Source organism: Chionomys nivalis, chromosome 11, assembly GCF_950005125.1.
Source record: "Chionomys nivalis chromosome 11, mChiNiv1.1, whole genome shotgun sequence".
NCBI classification, from domain to species: Eukaryota; Metazoa; Chordata; class Mammalia; order Rodentia; family Cricetidae; genus Chionomys; species Chionomys nivalis.
Window position 1 is genome coordinate 82,336,956 of NC_080096.1, and position 21,178 is coordinate 82,358,133.

Sequence of the window (21,178 nt, forward strand, 5' to 3'; positions counted from 1 at the left end):
ACAGCTAGCTGCAGCTGTTAGCACAGCCTTCCACTGGACCGCACCACAGCTATCCTGGAAACTCAGCGTGCATGTGTGCGCGCGCGTGTGTATTTGGCAAGACAGAACTTTCAATTTTCCTCAAGCTGGTCTCTAGTTCACTGTGCAGCCGAGAATGGCCTTGAATTCTGATCCTCCAGCTCTCAGTGCTGGGATTACAGGCTTGCATCATGCTTGACTAGAGTTAACTCTCGACAGAAAGGAGTCAATTGCATTCTGCCATTCTTTTTATATCTTGACTATACATTCTTAAAATAACCACTACTATTTAGCAAAGATTTTAAAAAATTGGATTCCTTTCAACTTCTCCAAAAGTGGCAAACACTTGCAACTTAGAACAACATGTAAGTGCCTTTGCAGACTGCAAGTCCAATAACCCACAAGTGGGAACTTCTAAAGTTACATGGAATCACCAACTCAGGAAGAAAAAAAAATACGTGCTTTGTTAAGACAGCTCTCTAGAACTTTCATTTGGATCTGTTCCATCTTACCCAACAGTTTTGTGTGTCTCCATAAGGATGGTTCCGTTTGGTCCTGGGACAGGCATGGAATTGTAGCGAATGCTGACTTGAGACTTACGCAGCAGACCTTCTCTGGCGATCTTGAGTCCTTCATAAAACATTGCTAGTAAAAACACAGCTACGAAAGCTCCAGCCATCTCTAAGGAAGGAAGGAGAGGAGGAGGTAATGGCACAGACAAAATGATCAGCCAGCTGCTGGGTCCAGGGGCACCCGCCTACACTCAGGGTTATGAGTGGGGTCAGCCTGAGCTACATGACAAGTAACTACCTCAAAAAAAAAAAAAAATGGAAAAAGTATTAGTCTTAGTTTGTGAATAATTGGATGGTTGCCTCTTTACCCACTCAGCAGAGATAAGATGTTATCGAAAAATCACCGTCTCGCTCAAGAACATATTTCCTTTCTGATTATAACCAAAAACATTATCTAGAATTCTGAAAAAAGGAATAGTCAGCTGTTGTTTTGTTGTTTAACAGGGTTTTGTTGTGTGGCCCAGGTTGATCTTGATCTTCTGGAGAGTCTCCTGTCTCTGCCTCCTGAGCACTGGGATTGCAGGAGTGTACCGTCACAGCCAGCCAGAACAACCTGTTTTAAAAAGTGCTACTCCTATATTTTGAATAGGCATTTCAATATGTATATATATATATATATATGAATTGATAAGATGAATTTATTTCTTTTTTTTCAAAGATTTATTTACTTATTATGTATACAGTATTCTGCCTACATATATCCCTATAGGCCAGTAGAGGGCACCAGATCTCATTACATGTGGTTGATGGGAATTGAACTCAGGACCTCTAGAAGAGCAGTGAGTGCTCTTAACTTCTGAGCCACCTCTCCATGTTGCTTTCATTGGCTAATTAATAAAGAAAACTGCTTGGCCTGATAGGTCAGAACATAGGTAGGCAGGGAAGACAGAATAGAATGCTGGGAGGAAGAAGGCAGTGAGGCAGACACTATAGTTCTCCTCTCCAAGATGGACGTAGGCTAGAGTCTTTCCCGGTAAGCCACCACCTCGTGGTGCTACACAGATTATGAAATATGGGTTAAAGCAAGAAGTGAGAATTAGCCAATAAGAGGCTGAAACTAATGGGCCAGGCAGTGTTTAAATGAATACAATTTGTGTGTTGTTGTTATTTCGGGTATAAAGCTAGCTGTGCGGGAGCTTGGCGAGAACACAGCCCGCCGCTCCTTCTACGTCTCCAGCCCCAGATGAATGTATTTCTGTGACTATTTAAATTTAAGGTACTACTTGAACTAAATGCTTCTGCCACCATCTCCAAAATCAAATTAGTTTATTTCAGAAATAAGCTTGGTACCTAAAGTAGCTTAAGTGACCATTAAGCTCATGCGATTGCATTTAAATGTAAAAGCATACCAATACATGACAGATACAAAAAGACAGGCGACAGCTACCACAAAAAAAGTGACCATGATACACCACGTGTCAGAAACATGGAGACCATAGTTTGATGTAGCAGAGCAAACACTGGTTCATGTTTTCGCTCTGTCATACTAGCCGTGCGATTCACTACATGAATGAAGCTTATTTATCTGTAAACAGGCGGTTGTTTTGAGGCAGTGTCTATGTAGTCTGGCTATCCTTGAGTTCTCTATGTAGAGTAGGCTGGCCTTGAACTCTAAAACATCCTCCAGCCTCTCAAGTGCTGAGATTAAAGGTATTCACTACCATACCTGCCAAGACTAACAGTTTTTAACCTAGGGTTACACTGTAGTATTTGATATGCTTCTAGTCTTAAGCCTAGGACCAATAACAACTTAGCAAACAAGAAAAGAATTGTAGAAGATCTTTATCTGGCATTTTAATTATTTTTCAGTGCTCCAAAACATACATATGAATTTAAGGAAGCTTGCTGGAGGATCAGAAACAATAGTACGTATTCCATCTTCTGACCAGGGAATAGGAATCATGATGGTTATGTAGCATAACCACACTGATCTGGTAATAGGACAGAAAGAGCTGCTGATTTCCAAATCTATGTCACCATCTCCCATGTGATCGTTATTTTCAAAGATGACCCATGGTTACTCACCTCCAGGTGTGTTGATTACCAAACCAGAGAACAAGAGTTCCACATTCTTAAAGCCAAAGTAGAAGGTCATAGTCTGCCAGAAAACCAAAACAAGTCAGTCAGAGAAGACTGAAGACCCTAATGAGAATCTTGGGCAAAGAGGCTTACAGTAACACATCTAGACAAGAAGAAATACTTGAAGCAGTGGGAAGCTTTCCTATTATGGGCACTGAGAGTTCCCCCAGACCTCACCCCCATCTCATGACCTTTTCTCTTTTCTATATAAAACACAAACACCAGGACTTAATTTAGGGAAGGGTGGATTTCAAAAGAAACGAATAAAGAAATATGTAGAAACCCTTGGTTCTGGTGTCACTTGGTATGTTGCCACATGAATACAGGCAGATCACCTGACTTGCGGGGGCCTCCCTGCTTTGGTTTCCCTCTTTGATAACCCCCCAGTGCTAAAATCCCATGTTTCTATTATCCAAGTGTGTGGGCAAGGACACTTACCATCATCATGCCGTCACCGTGGGAATGTGAGGCCGAGGTGGTTGGGTGATGGTGAGGTGGCACGGTACTGTTGCTGTCCATGTGGGTCATCCCCATATGGTTCATCCCCATATGGTTCATCCCCATATGTTCGGAAGGATCCAGTTTTCCAGAAAAAGATGACAGTCAGCAGAAAAGTCTTTTAAAAAAAACAATTATATATTAAGGACATATTTTCTGATAAACACTTTGTCTATATAGAACTTTGCCCAGTGAACAAATGCCTTCTGAGATACAGAAGTAACTTGGACTACTAGGGATCACCTTTGAGACCGAAGGACAAAGAGTAAAAGCCTCCCCAGGGTGCAGGAAATAGATAATTTGAAATAATTTATAACTGGGAGCCATTAACAAAATGTAACTGCTCTAAGGCTTTCTAATCATAAACATGAGTAGATAAAAAGCCCCAACCTCAGATAGTTCTCCTAATTGGGATGGCCTGTGTTTAGCCAGGATATTTGGATTCCACTTAGAGTACAATCAGTTTTGAGCTCTGGAGAAAGGTCTGCTGTGGCCTCAGGCAAGGAAGGTGCCCAGCCGTCAGACACAATTTTAGTCCCATCAGGACATCAGAGTTAAGAACATGAAAAAACAAGGTATAAAATGGATGGTCTATATTAAGTTAAGTTTAGACACTGCATATTCAGCCTTGTATCTCTGCACCATGTTAATGCTTTACTGCAGAAGTCAACCTAAGTCAAGGCACAGTATTTCCCATAGCTACCGTGCGGGCAGGGGACTGGGAAGTTGGGACATAATGTGCACAGGGAGATATGTTCATAAAACCTTTTTTCTTTTTTTTTAAGACAGGGTTTAGCCTGTCTGTGTAGCCCTGGGTGTCCTGGAGCTTACTGTGTATATCAGGCTGGCCCTGAACTCTGAGATCTGTCTTCCTCTGCTTCCTGAGTGCTGGAATTAAAGGTGTGCATCACCACTGACTATAAAAACCTATCTTTTTTCTAATTTGCATTTACTTTTATTTGTATGAGTGTTTTGTGTGCATGTATGAATGTGTATCACTTGTGTGCAGTGCAAGAGGAAGCCAGAAGAGGGTGTTGGATTCCTTGGAACTGGAATTACAGATGGGTATGAGCTACCATGTGGGTGCTGGGAAGAGATCCTGGGCCTTAAGAGAGAACAGCAAGTTTGCTTATCCTCTGAGCTCCTGAAATCTCTTTCTGTGTTCCTCAACTCCAGGATGTAGAAGAAATTCAAAATAGGAGCAGGGCATGGTGGTGCAGGCCTGTAATCTCAGCATCAGGAGGTTGAGGGAGAAATAGCCAGAGTCTGAGGTAAGCCTGGGCTACTAGTGAGACCCTGTCTCAAAAAAGGAAAAAGAAATTCCAATTAGGTCTCCAGGATCCTGAGTCTGCGTATGCGTCTGATGACTCAAGCTCCTATCAGGGCCAAACTCAGAGCTAAGTACGAGTAGTTCAACAGCAGATAAGGGAAGAACTTGACAAGGAGAAAAGTGAACAGAGGAATTTCATGGTGTAATTAGCACCATGAAGGAATGAATGAATAAACAGGGTAGCATGACATCCTAAGATGTGGAGAAGAGATGCAGCTCAACTAGGAAATTTACAGCCAGGAAACTACATGTCTAACTCAAGAACACAAGTTTTGAAGCCACCTTTGCCTCAACTGCTACCCCATGACTCTATGACAGTAGGCTTACATAATTCTATCCCACAGGCATAATCAAAGTTCCACGTTCAACTTCAGTAACTGTCATTCTGGACTCTACATTGTCACTATAGAGCTGACAATCTACCTAGTCCTCTTAACACCACTGTACATTATCACTATAGAGCTGACAATCTACCTAGTCCTCTTAACACCACTGTTATGGTATTAAGATGTTGAGCAGCGGTTTTGCTCATGAAAATTTTATAATAAATACCAAATAACAACATATAAAATAGTGAGCCCACAAATGCCAATGATGAGACAAAATTGCTCAGCAGTTAGCAGTTTTCCTTTAAAAAAAGAAATTATGGCCAGGTGGTGGCGGTGCAGGCCTTTAATCCCAGCGGGAGGCAGAGGCATGCTTCTTTCTGTGAGTTCTAGGCTAGTCTGGCTTAGAAGAGCTAATTCCAGGACAGGCTCCAAAACTACAGAGAAACCCTGTCTTGAAAAACCAAAAATACATAAATAAATAAATAAGATAAAATAAAGAGGAGTCAGAATGACTAATAGAGACATGCAAACAGAAGTTATAAATTTTATTTTCTTTCATTGCAAGGCTGGAAAATAAGATTAGAAAAGCATAAAAGATAACTTCATTCCGTGTTATTGACAGGAATCCAGGTCATGGACAGGCAGGGGGAGATAAAGAAATGAGTCAGACCAATCTTTCTTTAGACTGAAGAGTGGAAGGGGGCCGGGCGGTGGTGGTGCACGCCTTTAATCCCAGCACTCGGGAGGCAGAGGCAGGCGGATCTCTGTGAGTTCGAGACCAGCCTGGTCTACAAGAGCTAGTTCCAGGACAGGCTCCAAAACCACAGAGAAACCCTGTCTCGAAAAACCAAAAAAAAAAAACCAAAAAAACAACAACAACAAAAAAAAAAGAGTGGAAGGGGAAGCTGAGCAGGCACACCTCACGACGTGGTCTCTTAAAAGAGCAGAGCACAGCACCACAAACTACTTGAGCCCTATGCCCTTATTTCATTGAACTCTGATAACACTGTTTTCAGTAATAATATTTGAGGACCTGGAGGTTTTCTTTTATTCAAGCCTTATGTACCAATTAGAGAAATCTGTGTACACATTATCAGAAACCTTTCAGACAGATCAGTGCCCTAGGAATTCAAGCGTTCAAAGCTCAAGAAAAGCTCTAAACTGTGCACCTGCCCCGCAGTGCCGTGTGTAGGCTGTGGTGCACATTCATCCACACTAGGGAAGAGAGCAGGAAGAGAACCAGCTTGTTTTTCTTGTAGTACACAATAGACTTCTGTAATGGGAACCTTCTGCAAGGCTTACCCAGTGGGGTCTGGACAGGGAGGAAATCATCAGATAAACAGTGTAGCTGAAACTCCAACCTGGGGCACCATTGTATTCACTAAGCTGCTTCTGACTGCTGCAGCTCAGGGACACAGGGTTGCTCTGCATGTGTGAGGGCTCTGAATGTGACTCTAACAGTGACTGGGTGAGAGTGGGAAAAACCCCACAGGTCTATGTCAAACTAAAATTATATATATATAATTTATAATATACATATATTCATATATGTATCAGGAAGAACATAGAAATTATTATTTATGGAAACACAATATATAAGGGCTTCAGTTAATAGCTCGGTGACAGAGCTCTTGCCGAGCACTGCTGAGGCCCCTAGTATTAATCACCAGCACGGCAAAAACAAACATTCTGTTTTATTTATTTTTAAAAAATTCTGTATCTTTATTTACTTTTACTGTATGAATGTTTTGCCATGAATGTATGTTCACATGTGTGCGTGGTCCCTGTGGAGGTCAGAAGAGAGCATCAGATCCCCTGGAACAGGACATAAAGTGGCTGTGAACCACTGTGTGGGTGCTGGGAATTGAACTTGGGTCCTCTGCAAGAGCAACCAGTGCTCTTAACCACTAAACCACCTCTCCAGTTCCCTTAAATTTTAAATCATAATATGTAAATGCCAGTCTATATTTTTTTCTGCCAACTTAGCTTTTCAGCGATATGCCATGTGTCTGGATAACCGATTGTATACACAAAAAAACCAACCAAACAAAAAATAACAAAAAACCCAAAACAACAAAGACAACAATAACAAAAAACAAAACCAAACAAAACCAAACACACTTAACCCTCTAGAACAGAAATTCTATTCATAGGCAGCAAAATGGTATTTGTTGGTTTTCCTCTGATAGTTTAAAGTTGATCCAAGCTCGGTTTATTCTAGAATGAAAATGGATACTGACAGAAGAAGAGTAAGTCAGAACCCAGAGGCACACAATCTGAGTGGTCTGACCTTATGCAATCTGGGCTGGCTGGCTGTTTGACGTATTCAAGTCGTGCTTCCCAAACTCCACAGTATCTGCTCTCTAAGAATTGTTTTCTGTAATTTAGTTCCACCCTTACCACCTATTTCTAAGAACTGGGCTCAAGGTCCACAAAGCAATTGGTACACATTTTATGGAATCAAGTTCTCCATTATAAAGCAATTAGTGGAACCTGAGGGAGGGCAATGATGAGTAAGAGGCGGAACTTTAAATCTCTGCCATAAAGCACTGATTCAATGGGTTTCTGTTTGGACACACTATGCGCATATGGTAATTACATACTAAAACTCAACTTTCTCTTTGCTCCTTATTCTCTATTATTTCTTCACGTTTACATGTTATTTATAAAGAAGAAATAACAAAACATGGATAGAACAGAAAAACAAACAAAATCCTTGATTCTTAACTGATAAAATCTACTTGCAATACTGTTATGTTACTAGGCTTCTTTATAAGACAGCAGAAAGAACAGAAATACCGTACTTTTATTTATATTGTTGCCATTCAGAATAAGCCAGTTCTTTAATAGAATTCAAGGGGCCCTACTAGAAAAACACATTGTTTTAGGAAATGTAGAAGCAACTTAACAGCAGGCATGTGTTAAGCTCCTGGTATGGACAACTTGGGTTGTTAAGGAAATACAAAACAGTCTAAGAACTGACTTCAAAACAAAACATGGCACAGATTTTTAAGGAACCTAGTCTATATAACCGCTAAAAAAGCTCTACTCAGCTTCTCAGGAGTACCTTTAGAGATACTAACTTGAACTTGGTTCTGCTGCCCTGACGGTGAGGAAATGATCAAGCCTCACAGGATACTCCAGTCAGGACTGGATCATAATTCTAATTCTTTAGGTCCCCATAAGATTATCAGCGTTGGGGCTGGAGAGTTGGCTCAGAGGTTTAGAGCACTGGCTGCTCTTCCAGAGGTCCTGAGTTCAATTCCCAGCAACCACATGGTGGCTCACAGCCATCTGTAATTAGATCTGGCACCCTCTTCTGGTATGCAGGCAGAACACTGCACACAATAAATAAATAAAGCTTAAAACAAAAAGATTATCAGTGGCCCCCCAATCAGCAGGAAATAGCCTGGAAAACTATGCCCACATTCCCAAAAAATGGATTACGGATGTTTCCCTTTGTTTAGAAGCTGGTTATTTATGGATAAAGGTCAGAAAGCTAAACAAAGGAGATCAATTCAGAGCCCTTGTTTAAAAAGGGGGGTGCTGTGGGACAATGGTCTGTGCCCCGTCACTTGTGTTTTAGATAGACCTGTAGTGTCTATGACGGGTAGTCCTGCTGTGCATCCAAGCAGAGGTGTCTGTTGAGGAATACTTGGCTAGTGGAGAAAGACTCGCTACAGGTGTTTATACAATTTCTTTTTATTACAATTCAGTCAGTTTACCCCTAAGAACTATCAGAAAAAGGCAATTTTCCCTATATTCTCTACCAACGACTCGCCTAAAAGATTATCTCAAGGCAGGCCACAGTACAGGTCGACCTGTAATCCCAGCACTTGGCAGGCAGATCACAAGTTTCAGGCCAGCCTTGAGCTACATAAGAAGATCAAGTCTCTGGGGCGGGAGAGATGGCTCAGAGGTTAAGAGCACTTCCAGAGGTCCTGAGTTCAATTCCCAGCAACCACATGATGGCTCACAACCATCTGTAATGAGATCTGGTGCCCTCTTCTGGTGTGTGGGAAGCAGAATGTTGTACACATAATAAATAAAAAAAAAAAAAAAAAAAAAAAAGATCAAGTCTCAAAAAACCAAGCCAAGTCAAGTAAAACACAATGCTTAAAACGTCAGACTCTGCAAATCCTAGAATATGTAGCAAAATAAAAATGAAATTTTGGACAGAAGCTAGAACGCAACAAGAAGGCTAGATCCCGACGGCGTTCTGAGTCTCACAGAAGGCAATACGGAAGCGGTTGTACTTGGCGTGCAGGTTCTCTGCGCAGCAGAGGCAGATGTAATCCGGAGTCTTGGACAGGTTTTCTGGAGACTGCCTAGGCCTTTTCCGACTTCCATGTTAAGGAAAATAAAGAAGGCTTTTATTCATAAAATGATTTATGTTTCCTTTTAGACTGGTAAAACATAAAACAGACACTCAGTTTTCCTGCTTTTGGCAAAAAAAAAAAAAGATGAGAAACTCAAGGCCAAACACATTAAACCACAATAAATAAGAATTCATGTTTATGGACGAGTAAGCAGTTTAGCTGTGCAAACAGTGCCTTCTGATGACCTGTAAGGACCAGCACATGCCCTACTGGACTGACTCTTTCACACAATTTCTCTCTTAGGTTTTCATATTTTAAAAAAATTCCCCAATGAACTGGTCCTGGTGGTTCAAGCCTTTAATCCCAGCACTTGGGAGGCAGATCGTTGTAAATTGGAGGCTAACCTGGTCACATAGTAAATGCCAGAGCTATACCATGAGATCCTGTTGCAAACATTAAGAAAACTGCAAGAGAAACAAGGTTCACTCTTTTTGCTGGTTGATAATAAAAACAAGGCCAAGGGTCACCTATAAATCCTCACCTGCTTCTCTCCACTGTACTGGTTGGGCTGAGAGAGATGCCAGAATTGGTTAAGGATTAATTTAGTGTGTTTTTTTTTTTTTTTTCCAGACTTTCAGTGATCATATCACGATGTTATTTTCTCTTTCTTCACCATGGGTCATCTGTGGGATCCCTGAAAGCACTTTTCTTTCCGGGATGGAAACCAGGCTGTGCCACGGTTCACATTCAGACAACAGCAGAATTCATGTGGCTGCGTTACTTATACATTAGACTCCCAGGGTGCATCAAAAGTAACCAACCACCAGACACATAAAGGAGAAAACCACTTTAAACAATTCGGCTCAAGAGTTTTTCTTTATAAAAGTGGGCAGTAATCTAGGCAAACAAGAAATTCTGCACAGATTGACAGGTTTTTAAAATCATAAAACAGTAGCTATCAATTAGTGGCTCTTCTACCTGGAGGGAGGCTCTTGGCTAGGAATATCTATGCAGCAAGAACAGTAATTCGACTTTCCTTGTCTCCAAATCTAATTCTATCTATGGACAGCAAACCTGTGATCTGATTCTAATCCGAAAGAGACAAAATACCGTTTCTGGCTATTAGCTGAAGGTCATCTTCTCACGTCATAAACGGCATCAGCCCACATTGCCCTAGTCTTAAGCTGTTCAGACTGAACAAGCCAGGTAGGAAACCTGTTGGGGCAAGACAGACGCTGGGGACTGCCTGCATGAGGAAAGTCAAACTGTTTGAAATGCTCCCGTCCAGTCCCCACACCACTTACGCGTTCTGGACAAACATAAGTGGATGGTACAACTACCACATAAGCAACAAAACAAAGAAAACTGGTTTAAACATGAGACTTGGTAATCAGTTTACTATGAAAATTGTTACCAAAAGCTACGGAGAAACCCTGTCTCGAAAAATCAAAAAAAAAAAAAAAAGAAAATTGTTTTGTCCTTTAGAGGTTCATTTTTCTTGACCGTAAAAACAAGGCAGTGTATTACTAGTGGAAACCTACCCACAGTCAAGGCCTCGTCCCCACCCACCACTTGTATCTAGTAGGGCAGAGTGCTTCTAGTACTCTTACTGCTGAGCTGTGACTTCAGGGAGCACCATGCTTGTCTGCCTTTAGATTGCCTATATTTTAACACCCTGAATACAGTAATAAATTATAATAAAAATTTTCTCACCACCACAACTCTGGCTGGCCTTGAACTCAGAGATCAACCTGTGTGTGGCTCCAGTGTGCTAATATTAAAGACATGTGCCACCACACCTGGCTTCCTTAAGAGTATACTTAATTTCCTCTTTATTACATTAATGAATCTGATATGTTATATAGTATCTGATATGCTTCAAAACTATTCAATTGCTTTATCTTAAGAAGTAGCAAACTGTAGTTGATGTAGAAGTACCATAAGCAAGTTTGTTAGCCTTACTTCGGACCCAAGTTAAATCGAGGAAAGGGACTTTGCAGGTAGGACTACTCATTATTTGTTGTAGTGGTGGAACTGAACCCAGGGTCCTATACCTTGACAGGGAACACATAAGCATACAATAAAGGAAATGAGAGAACTGTCAGATTAGATCAACTTAAATGTACTAAGTACATTTACTAAATAAATAATTGCATAGAACCTGAATAAATGTAAAAAAAAGAAAATCCTTTCTGGGTGCTGGAGAGGTGTCTCAGGTTAAGACAACTGATTGCTCTTCCAGAGGACCTGGTTCAATTCCGAGCACCCACTGGAGGTTCACAACTGTCTATAACACAAAGATCATCCCTTACACAGACATACATGCACGCAAAACACCAATGCACATAAAAAAAATCCTTTCTGAAAATCAAACATAGTATCTTTTCAGGATGGAGGAACCAAGGCACAGAGAGCCTCACTGGCCTGTTCAATGCTTACTAAAAAGATGAGGCCCCTTTGTTAGAAGCTGCACAACTAGCCCATTCTCTGTAAGTTAGGAGATCTTCTGGCCGTCTCTGGATTTCACCATCAACAGCTCTGTTCGCACCTTTGTGCTTACATTACTCCTGGGCTCCAGGCAATCATTTCTTCAGCATCAGAAGCCTACCCTTCCAATCTCTAGGGCAACGCGTCCTCCCATCTTTCAGGGTCTACCTCTAAGACTGCTATACATCTGTAAAACATCGTACCTTTTCCAACAACCTAACTGGGGCTAGGTAGCAACAAACCTTAAACTGCTTTCACGACCTTTTCAATCTGCGCTAATTTCTGACAACATGCCAAGAGAACGGTGTGAGAGAAGGTACAAATGGTTAACTGGAGTCATTTCTTCAAAGTTCCTTCTTATCAACCACAAACATTTCAAACCTCTTCTGCAAACTTACTTTTGACATGCTAAGGAAAGACGCCTGGTTTCAAGCAAAAAGGACCCCCTGGAAAAACCTTAGAAGTCACAGTATGGACCTTTCTGTAAACATAGGACTTTTTAATAACTGCTCCAACGCCTGTGGAGACATGTCAGGATGTGTATTGCTCCATTCCAGAAGCATAAGTGAACTCTTCCAGCCAAGACAAATGCAGAAGTTCCACCAGGATCTGAATCATGCTATTTGATGGTGATGATGTTGGTCAAAGAACCAGCAGCCCAGGTTAAACTAGTATCTCTACTGCAGGTGTCTGCTGCTTCTCAAGCTGTAATTTGCTTATTCAAGGCTGCAATAGGAAGGAACTATCTTCCCCTCAACTGGCATACTGATTTATACCTGACTCCTCTCCATGTGGATGTGTTTTACTAAGACAGATCTTAGCTTACACCCCCCACACACACACACAACAAGAGTGACTGCTAGGTAGTCTGTCTTTAATATCCTGCTTTAAAGACAATAAACAACATACACTATTGAGTCCACAAGCTTGGATGTTAGTTCCAACATCGTCACACAGAATTATTTTGTGTAAAACACTTCTCAGTCTCAGGATCACTGACATTTTGAGCTGGAAACCCTTCATTACAAGCTGCCACATGTCACAGCATGGCCATCACGCAGTGACAGCTAGAGAACCGTGCCCACCCACAGACTCACTCTTCTCCACAACATTCCCAGGCACCCGAACCTTTATGGTGATTACAATTAGAAATTTTAGTTCTAGCTTTGATTATTTTTCTTATAATTAGGCAGTTTAACCTTTCTGGTCATAGGTCCCTTAGTCAAGGGGTGGGATAATTTATCTTTAGTGTCTATTCAGTTTCCATAAAGTAAACACACACTTGTCTTCTAAATGCACTGGAGTAACAGCTGATATGTTTTACATGTTCTGACCTTTCAGGGTCTTTAGCATTTACTTATCAAACATACTTAGATCACCTAGCACTTTCCAGTTTACTCTTTTATTTATAGTCAGCTCCTCTGAGAGGCATTTTGTCAAAGTTGAGACAGCAAGAGCCTTTGCTGCTTCTGAAGTTGAGCTGCTGACTGGTGTACAGCTCTGCCATCACTGGAACTCGGAACAAGTTATTAAAACTCTGTGAGAACAATATGAACACATAAAACTGGGATAATAACATCACAACATTATAAAAATCAAGTGTAAATGTACATATGAAAGCAACAGCTGCCCTAATAACACACATAGTAAATAATAAATGCTAATTACTTTCTTCCTAATTCAGGTGGTTCTCAAAGTGCAGTCCAAAGACTACTTGGATCAGAATCACCAGTAATGTTGCTGGAAATAAACCACAAAGCTAAGGAGATAGGATTATAAGGTCCTTATCAGCTTGGGCTACGTGATAAATTCAAGGTCAACCTGGTCTACCAAGTAAGACTTTGTCTCAAAAAAAAAAAAATTTTATCTATTCATTTTGACTGTTATGGTTTTATAGACAAAGTGATACTTTTGGGGGGACTGAAAGGATACATGTTTGATATACCCCTATTCTGTTCCTGCTATGTGTGCTTCCCTCCACAGTCAACAAAACAATGTTCCAAATTTCAGCTCTAACACCAAGAAACACAGTGGAACCCAGAGATATGTGCATGCATCTATTGCAACACATGCACTCACACACACTTCCTCAGGACAACTGCCAGTCTCCGTAACATACGAGAGATGAGGCACTGAAATGTGTGAGACATTTGTGCTGAGAAGAGGGAAGGCGAGGACCTGCAAGGGGAGCAGAGACCGGATCATATCCCACCCCCAATCATTATTCTCGGCCCCAGGTGCCATAGAAAATAAACACAAAACAGAAGGTTCTGGCTTAAAGCTGTAAGAACACACAGCAAATTTCAGAAATGGCCTGGGCACCTAGCAGCAGAATGAAGGTAGGGGGAAGGAGAAAGAGAAAATTACAGTTTATGTTTAAGTAGAAGGAAAACACCGGATGTGGCGACGTACATGCCTCTGAGCCTGAGATTCCAGAGGCAGAAGCAGGAGGACCAAAAGTTCAAAGTCCCTCAGCTACATAAGTAATTCAAGGCCAGCCTGGTCACAAGAGACACTGACTCAAAAAAAAAAAAAAAAGTTAGTAGCAGCAGGCAATTTTGACCTGCTTTATGGTCTCTAACCTCAAAACTATGAAGGTGCCACACCGTTCAGAAAGTTACCAGACATACCCCATCTGAGAGGAGGGTAAAGCACAGTACTCTTTTTAATCTCAATCCCTCTGTGGATTGCTATAAAAAGGGAATCTCTTGACTCCTATGTGTAAGGCAAGTATGACTGAGACATGGTCCCCTTTCTTTCTTTTTTTTTGAGACAGGGTTTCTCTGTGTAGCTTCGGATCCTGTTCTGGCACTCACTCTGTAAACCAGGCTGACCTCAAATGCACAGAGATCCACCTGCCTCTGCCTTCCAAGTGCTAGGATTAAAGATGTGTGCCATCACCGCCTGGCTCCCTTTTTCTAAATTTGTAATATATTTTCCTTGTAAATCAGTTCTTAAATAATGCCATACTGAAAAGCGTTAGAAAATGTGCAGGATTGTGATACAGTAGCCTCAGTGCAGTCTGTAATGCCCAGCAGAAACCCCATTCATAGGAAGAGGACATGAGCTAAACCCTCTTATGCAATACTAGTGGCTCCTAGTTTTACCTTATCAGCTCATAATTCTATCCAAGGCGTCTCCAGAGCTACCTCACTTATCAAATAAAAAAAGAAAAATCATTCTTAGCAACCACTTAAAGACGTCATCAAAATGAGACATGGCTAATCTAGACAATTAGTCTTCCTTTGGGAAGCTTAAGTACATCTGTTTATCTGTCTTCTGTGCACTTCTTTTCTTAATCTTCAAACTTGAGCCTATATTAAAGTAACCTTAATGTTTCTAAAAGTTTCAGAGACTTCCTCAGGCCACTGTGGATGGCTGTGTAGAGCTGTGCCTGTCACCTCACAACTGATGAAGTTACCTATACAAGGTCTCCACTCAAGATTTTATCTCTAAATAACATAAGTTAAGATGTTTCAAAACTGTTTTTTTCTTTCTTTCACTGTGCATTGTCAACACACCCTGCAAATTATAAGTCCATCTTCAGTTATCAGTCCCAACACCTTGACACAAGCTTCACAATATTTATCCTAAAGGCAAATATATGAACTGTTACATGTATAAAGAAAGCTATGCACTACAGGACTGTATCTGTAATGCCAAAACACTGAAAATACAACCCAAGTTCACTGAGTAAATTAGTTATATTTCCAGAAAATGAAATACTTTATAGCCATTTAAGAGTAAGAAATGTCTGTCCACCTTTATAGGATGATCTTCCACATATATTATGAAATAATATATGGTAGGGGGAGCAGAGCACACTGTATGATATAATCTATGAAAAATTTTAAAGGGAAAAAATATATACACTTAGTTTACAATTTTAAAATTAATGATCAGGTTCAATCATTTTAGTTTCCAGTAGGGAAACCAATGTACATGTTATTAGAGAATGACATTAACCATTTGCTTCTGCAATGGGACTCTCTGTAAGACTCAGCCTTCCTGTTTCCCCAGATGGTTTGCTGGGAAGTGTAAGCAGGAGGGACTTCTGAGTCGCACGTACCCTGTCTGGGCAGTGAACAGTGGGAGACTCTTTTTCGTTAGTCCACTCTCTCCTTTCCACATGAAGAAGATCAAGTATAAAGCTACATTCTTCACAGAGGCCTTTAGAAAGCTTTATTTGCTTGTTCCCCATAGCACAACTCAAATCTGATCCAACAAACAAACAGAAAAGGCCCTTTAGTTATGCAAGGGCAGAAGGCCCAAGTCCACTGAGGAGCGATCTCCTGGGCACTGCACCCCACTTTCCTGCTACCTCTCGCTGCTGGCTAAGGCACACCCTGGAATCAGGCAGATACATTCTCTTTATGCTCTTAGTGCTCCACTGTATCTGGGTGCAGTTTCAGAACTATTCAAGCCTAATTTGTGTAAAGATTTCAGCTTTAGGTACAGTATCTGAGTGGAGCCAAGGACCCCACTTCACAGACGGAAGTTTGTCACATATTAGCTACTCAGAGAGTAAAGGTGCTTGCTGAGCAAACCTGGACCCAAGGAAAGGTGGAAGGAAAGAACTGACCCCACAAAGTTGTCCTCTAACCCTCTACACATGTGAATACCTGTACCCACACCTGTATACAAAAGTAAATAAATAGTTCAGCTGGCCTCGGCATTCCTATGTAGCCGAGGACAACTCTGAATTTTTGGTCCTCCTGCCTCACTTCCCAAAGTATATAGCCTGTTGTCGTTTGATTTAAAGAATCCCAGCTACTCAGACACACATAGGGAAAAGATTCCTTTGGCTACTTGCTGTAGTCAAAGACTGACTGTACTTGCTACAATTCAAAGTCTTTTATTGTTTTAATTTTTCTTTAGTTGCAGAGGATTTCAACTGTCCAGGCTATAACACTGATATGCCCAGAATGTGATATGACACAGAAATTACAAAATAGTTGAGTTGTTCTTATTTTTAAAATAGAAAACTGCAATTAAATATACTATGCAATAGGAATTTATATTCCATTGAACCACTAATTAACAAAAGATGATTTTATCAGAGTGCATGAGGGAGTGATGGAGGAGGGTCACCTGTCTATGTGTTACTTTCATTGGTTAATAAAGAAATGGCCTTGGCCCTTTGATAGGATAGAAAATTAGGCAGGCGGAGTAAACAGAACAGAATGCTGGGAAGAAGGCAGTGAGGCAGACGCCTCAGGCAGACGCAATGAAGCTACGGCCCAAGATGGACGCAGGTTAGGATCTTCCTGGTGAGCCACCACCTCGTGCTGCTACACACATTAAGAGAAATGGGTTAACCAAGATGTGAAAATTAGCCAGTAGGAGGCTAGAGCTCACGGGCCAGGCAGTGTTTAAATGAATACAATTTGTGTGTTGTTATTTTGGATGTAAAGCTAACCATGTGGGAGCCCCAGGCAGGACGAAAAGACGGCCTACCCGCCTCATCACTACAAATGGCACCCAATGTGGGGCTTGAACCCACGACCCTGGGATTAAGAGTCTCATGCTCTACCAACTGAGCTTGCCGGGCTCACTCTGTTCCCACTACAAGGGAGCACAATTGAAAACAAGAAAATTGCTCCTGGGTGTAATGATGGTTCAGACCTTTAATCCCAACACTCAAGAGGCAAAGGCAGGTGAATCTCTGTGAGTTCAAGACTAACTTGGTCAATATAGTAAGAAGTTGTTGCAAAACAAATGCACAACAAACCCTCAAAACTCTGAGTTGTGTGAAAGGCGGACAGCGGCTTCGTGGTATACAAGCGGCCTCCAAGCAACAGGTGCTGAGCTGTGACTGGGAAGAGTGGTACTCTAGACCTGAACCCAGGCACCTGCTAGTTGTGTGAACCCGAGGAACTTGTTCACTCACTCAACATTTCTAAAAATGTTATTTTTTATTTTACATGTATGAGGTCAGAAGAGGGTATCAAATCCCCCAGAACAGTGGTTCTGGAGACCCCTGGGGGGTGTCGAATGACTTTTACAGGGGTTGTTATCAAATATCCTGCATATCACATATTTACATTATAATTCATAACAATAGCAAAATTAGAGTTATAAGTAGCAATGAAATAATTCTATGGTTGGGATCACCACAACATAAGGAACTGTACTAAAGGGCCGCAGCGTCAGGAAGGCTGAGGACCACTGCTCTAGAACTAGAGTTACAGGCAGTTGTAAGCTGCCATGTGGTGCAGGGAAGCAAACCCAGGTCCCCCCAAGAGCAGCCAGTGCTCTTAATCATGGGCCCATCTCTCCAGCCACAGAACTTTTAGCATTTTAGATTTTAGATTTATGGGTACGAATGTTTCGCCTACATGTATTATATGTACCATGTATATATGTACCATGTGCTTACCTGATACCCATGTAAGTAAAGAGAGGGCATCAGATTCCCTGGAATTGGAGTTACACATGGTTGTTAGCCACCATGTAGGTGCTGGAAATTGAACCCAGGTCCTCCGCAAGAGTAACAAGTGCTTTAACCACTGAGCTACCTCTCCAGACCCCATTCAATACTTCTTGCTCATGCACTTAATGAAGGTACCATGATGAAGCCCTACCCCAAAGACAGTAGAAGAAACATGTTACTAACTACAACATATTTGAGATGCTTGAGTTACAGATAAAGATTGTATGGGAGCTGATAAAAAGCTCACAAAGGCTGGGCATAGTAGCACACAACTTAAATCCTAGCATTTCGGAGGTAGAGGCAGGCTCTTCTCTGAGCTCTAGGTCAGCCTGGACTGCATGGTGAGACCTTGTCTTAAAAAAGAAAACAAACAAACAAAAGACTAAAGAGAGAAAAAGCTAAGTGACAATGGAGTAGAGATTATGGGTACACAGTCAACAGCAGTCCCCTTCACTTTATAAACCAAGTAACTACATTCTAGCACTTGGAACTACTGGCCAGGTATTAATATATAGTTCTCTAGCATATGTACTTATTTAGGGAAGAACTCAACAAGGCTAAAAAGGGTCCATTAATGTGTCACTGGCTGCTAAAGTTTTACTGTCAAACCATTTTTTTAATTTACTTTTGAATTCAGACTTCCATGTCATGCTGTATTGCATAATGTCCTCAGCCTACAAAAGCAGGTTATATACAAACCCCTAGGGTCATTGTGTAAAGGAAAAGAGGTAGGGTGGATCCTTCTCAACCTCTTCCTTCTCCACAGGGTTTGCATTCCTAAGGATGGGCCCCTCCTCTGCTTGGGGGGGGATGTTACCTAAATCATAAAATGATACAACCCAAAGCCATGGAACTTCAAAAGCATTTTCTTCCCAGTACCTACTATAAGATGTGCATATATGTGTGTGTATGACAAACAGCACACTATAATAAGTATAAGACTTTTGACATAGCTAGTTACAAAGGCCAGCTTTTTTTAAAAAAAAAAAAACAAAAAAAACAGCTTTGTTGTGCTAAGAGCTAAATGTGGGAATGAGTATAGGCATGAGCAACTTCCTTCTGCCTCCATTCCCTGCCCCCAGTCATGCTTGTCTGGCAAACTTTAAAAGGCAGAGTTTTCTGGATGATTGATCTGACATCAGTTGAACTCTTGTCAATATAAACGTTTCATTTTTCTGTGATAACTGTGTCTGTCATCTTTTCCCTGTCTTGGCACTGGCACATAAAGACTTAACAATAGAGTCAAGTTAGAAACGAGAAGGGAAGGAATGACCTAAAGCGCAGAAACATTTGACAGACAGACAGACAGACAGACAGACAGACAGACACACACACACACACACAGAGTCACTGGTCTCAAGCTTGTTATCTGCTTGCCTTCTCTGATCTTGAACTCCTCCCTCTCACCTCGCCCTCCCAGGGCTGGGATTACAGGCCACCGTCCCAGCTAACCACAGACCTCTAGTATTTGTAGCTTCACAACAGTCATTTCATTGTTTTTTTTTTTTTTTTTTTTTTAGTTTTTCGAGACAGGGTTTCTCTGTGGTTTTGGAGCCTGTCCTGGAACTAGCTCTTGTAGACCAGGCTGGTCTCGAACTCACAGAGATCCGCCTGCCTCTGCCTCCCAAGTGCTGGGATTAAAGGCGTGCGCCACCACTGCCTGGCCAGTCATTTCATTTTATGTACAGCCTGGAACCTTTGTTTTCTTCAACCTGAAATTTAGATTGAAATCCAAAGAGAAACTGGATTGAAGTAGAGTTTACCATGCTTTACCTCAGCCAATCTACATAACCCCACGTTCTAGGGATTACATTTTTCCTCTAGAAACTCCTGAAGTAACTGGATTTTTAAATGTTGACGACCTCATGCCATGGCAGTAGAGCGAGGTAGATCTCTGACGTGGAGGCAATCCTGGTCTGTATAGCTCCAGAATAGTTGGGGATACACAGTGAGACCCTGTCTAAAAATCAAACAAACCAAGCATACTCATTTAGAGTATAAATCATTTCATGCTGATCTAATTGGAAACTTGTCATCTTGAACTCAAATATGGCTTTGGGTTTCTTTTACATATTTTTTTTTAATTCTCTGAGTATATTATTAATCTTAAAACTCTCAGAAAAGAATCCTAAAGAACCCCTGAATAATTTGACTTAGGAGGAAGAGATTTATCAATGTGGCCACACCAGGAAGAGGGAAAAAAATGTACTAGCCCTCCCCGCTACAGTCCACCTTCAGGATTCTGAGGTGAAGGTGCAGTTTCAGGGAGGCCTACTTAACAGTCCCAGGCAAGGTGTGGCTCCACACAGCACTGAGTCTTCTAGAAGGTAGAAGGCATTAAGTCTTCTAGACAGGTTTAAAGGAGAAAGGGTTCTTCTCTGGCTGGCCCTGGCTTTAGACTCCCTTTCTCTTAGCATGAGACCCAGGGACCACTGCTTTAATAGTCTAGAAGCTAAACTGTGGGACTTATCTCTGCTAGGTTGGGTACACCAACACTAATTGAGCACTTACTATCTGTAAGTATTCTTCTAGCACTGTATGCCTTATGTGAATTAACTCATATGACCTTCAGAAGAACTCTAGAAAATGGGTACTATTGTTACCCCTATTTTACAGAAGAAAAAACTCAGCAACTTGTCAAAGGCCTATACAATTAAGTGAAGAAATCTGTCCCCAGGGCTGGAGAGATGGCTCAGTGGTTAAGAGCATTGCCTGCTCTTCCAAAGGTCCTGAGTTCAATTCCCAGCAACCACATGGTGGTTCACAACCATCTGTAATGAGGTCCGGTGCCCTCTTCTGGCCTGAAGACATACACACAGACAGAATATTGTATACATAATAAATAAATAAATATATATATAAAAAAAAAAGAAATCTGTCCCCAAAGCTTAAGTATATGACTTCTACTCTATAGAACCACTCTAGTGGTTGTGTCTATGAAAATGAAGTTGAACGCTTTGGCTAGACTAGGTAAGAGACAGTCACACAGATGCCCACAACCCGTTGTTAGATGTAGGAATCAACTCTAAAGGTTGGCAGAAAATTTCATAAATATCTAGAAAAATTTTGTAGTCAGGCTGCTTTGTGAATGGCTTTTAAGCAGTTATTGTATG

The 21,178-nt window shown here is 41.3% G+C and overlaps 1 protein-coding gene across 1 annotated transcript in view; it reads right to left on the bottom strand.

Annotated features, from left to right (window-relative positions):
- Window positions 1-21,178, bottom strand: part of Slc31a1 (solute carrier family 31 member 1) — a 28,646-nt gene that overhangs the window by 3,215 nt on the left and 4,253 nt on the right. The window contains exons 2-4 of the mRNA XM_057785494.1: window positions 3,108-3,285; window positions 2,616-2,688; window positions 531-699 (exon numbers count right to left, since the gene is read on the bottom strand). Coding sequence (XP_057641477.1) covers window positions 531-699; window positions 2,616-2,688; window positions 3,108-3,233 — 368 coding nt within the window. The 5' untranslated portion in view covers window positions 3,234-3,285. The remainder of the gene's footprint in view (window positions 1-530; window positions 700-2,615; window positions 2,689-3,107; window positions 3,286-21,178) is intronic.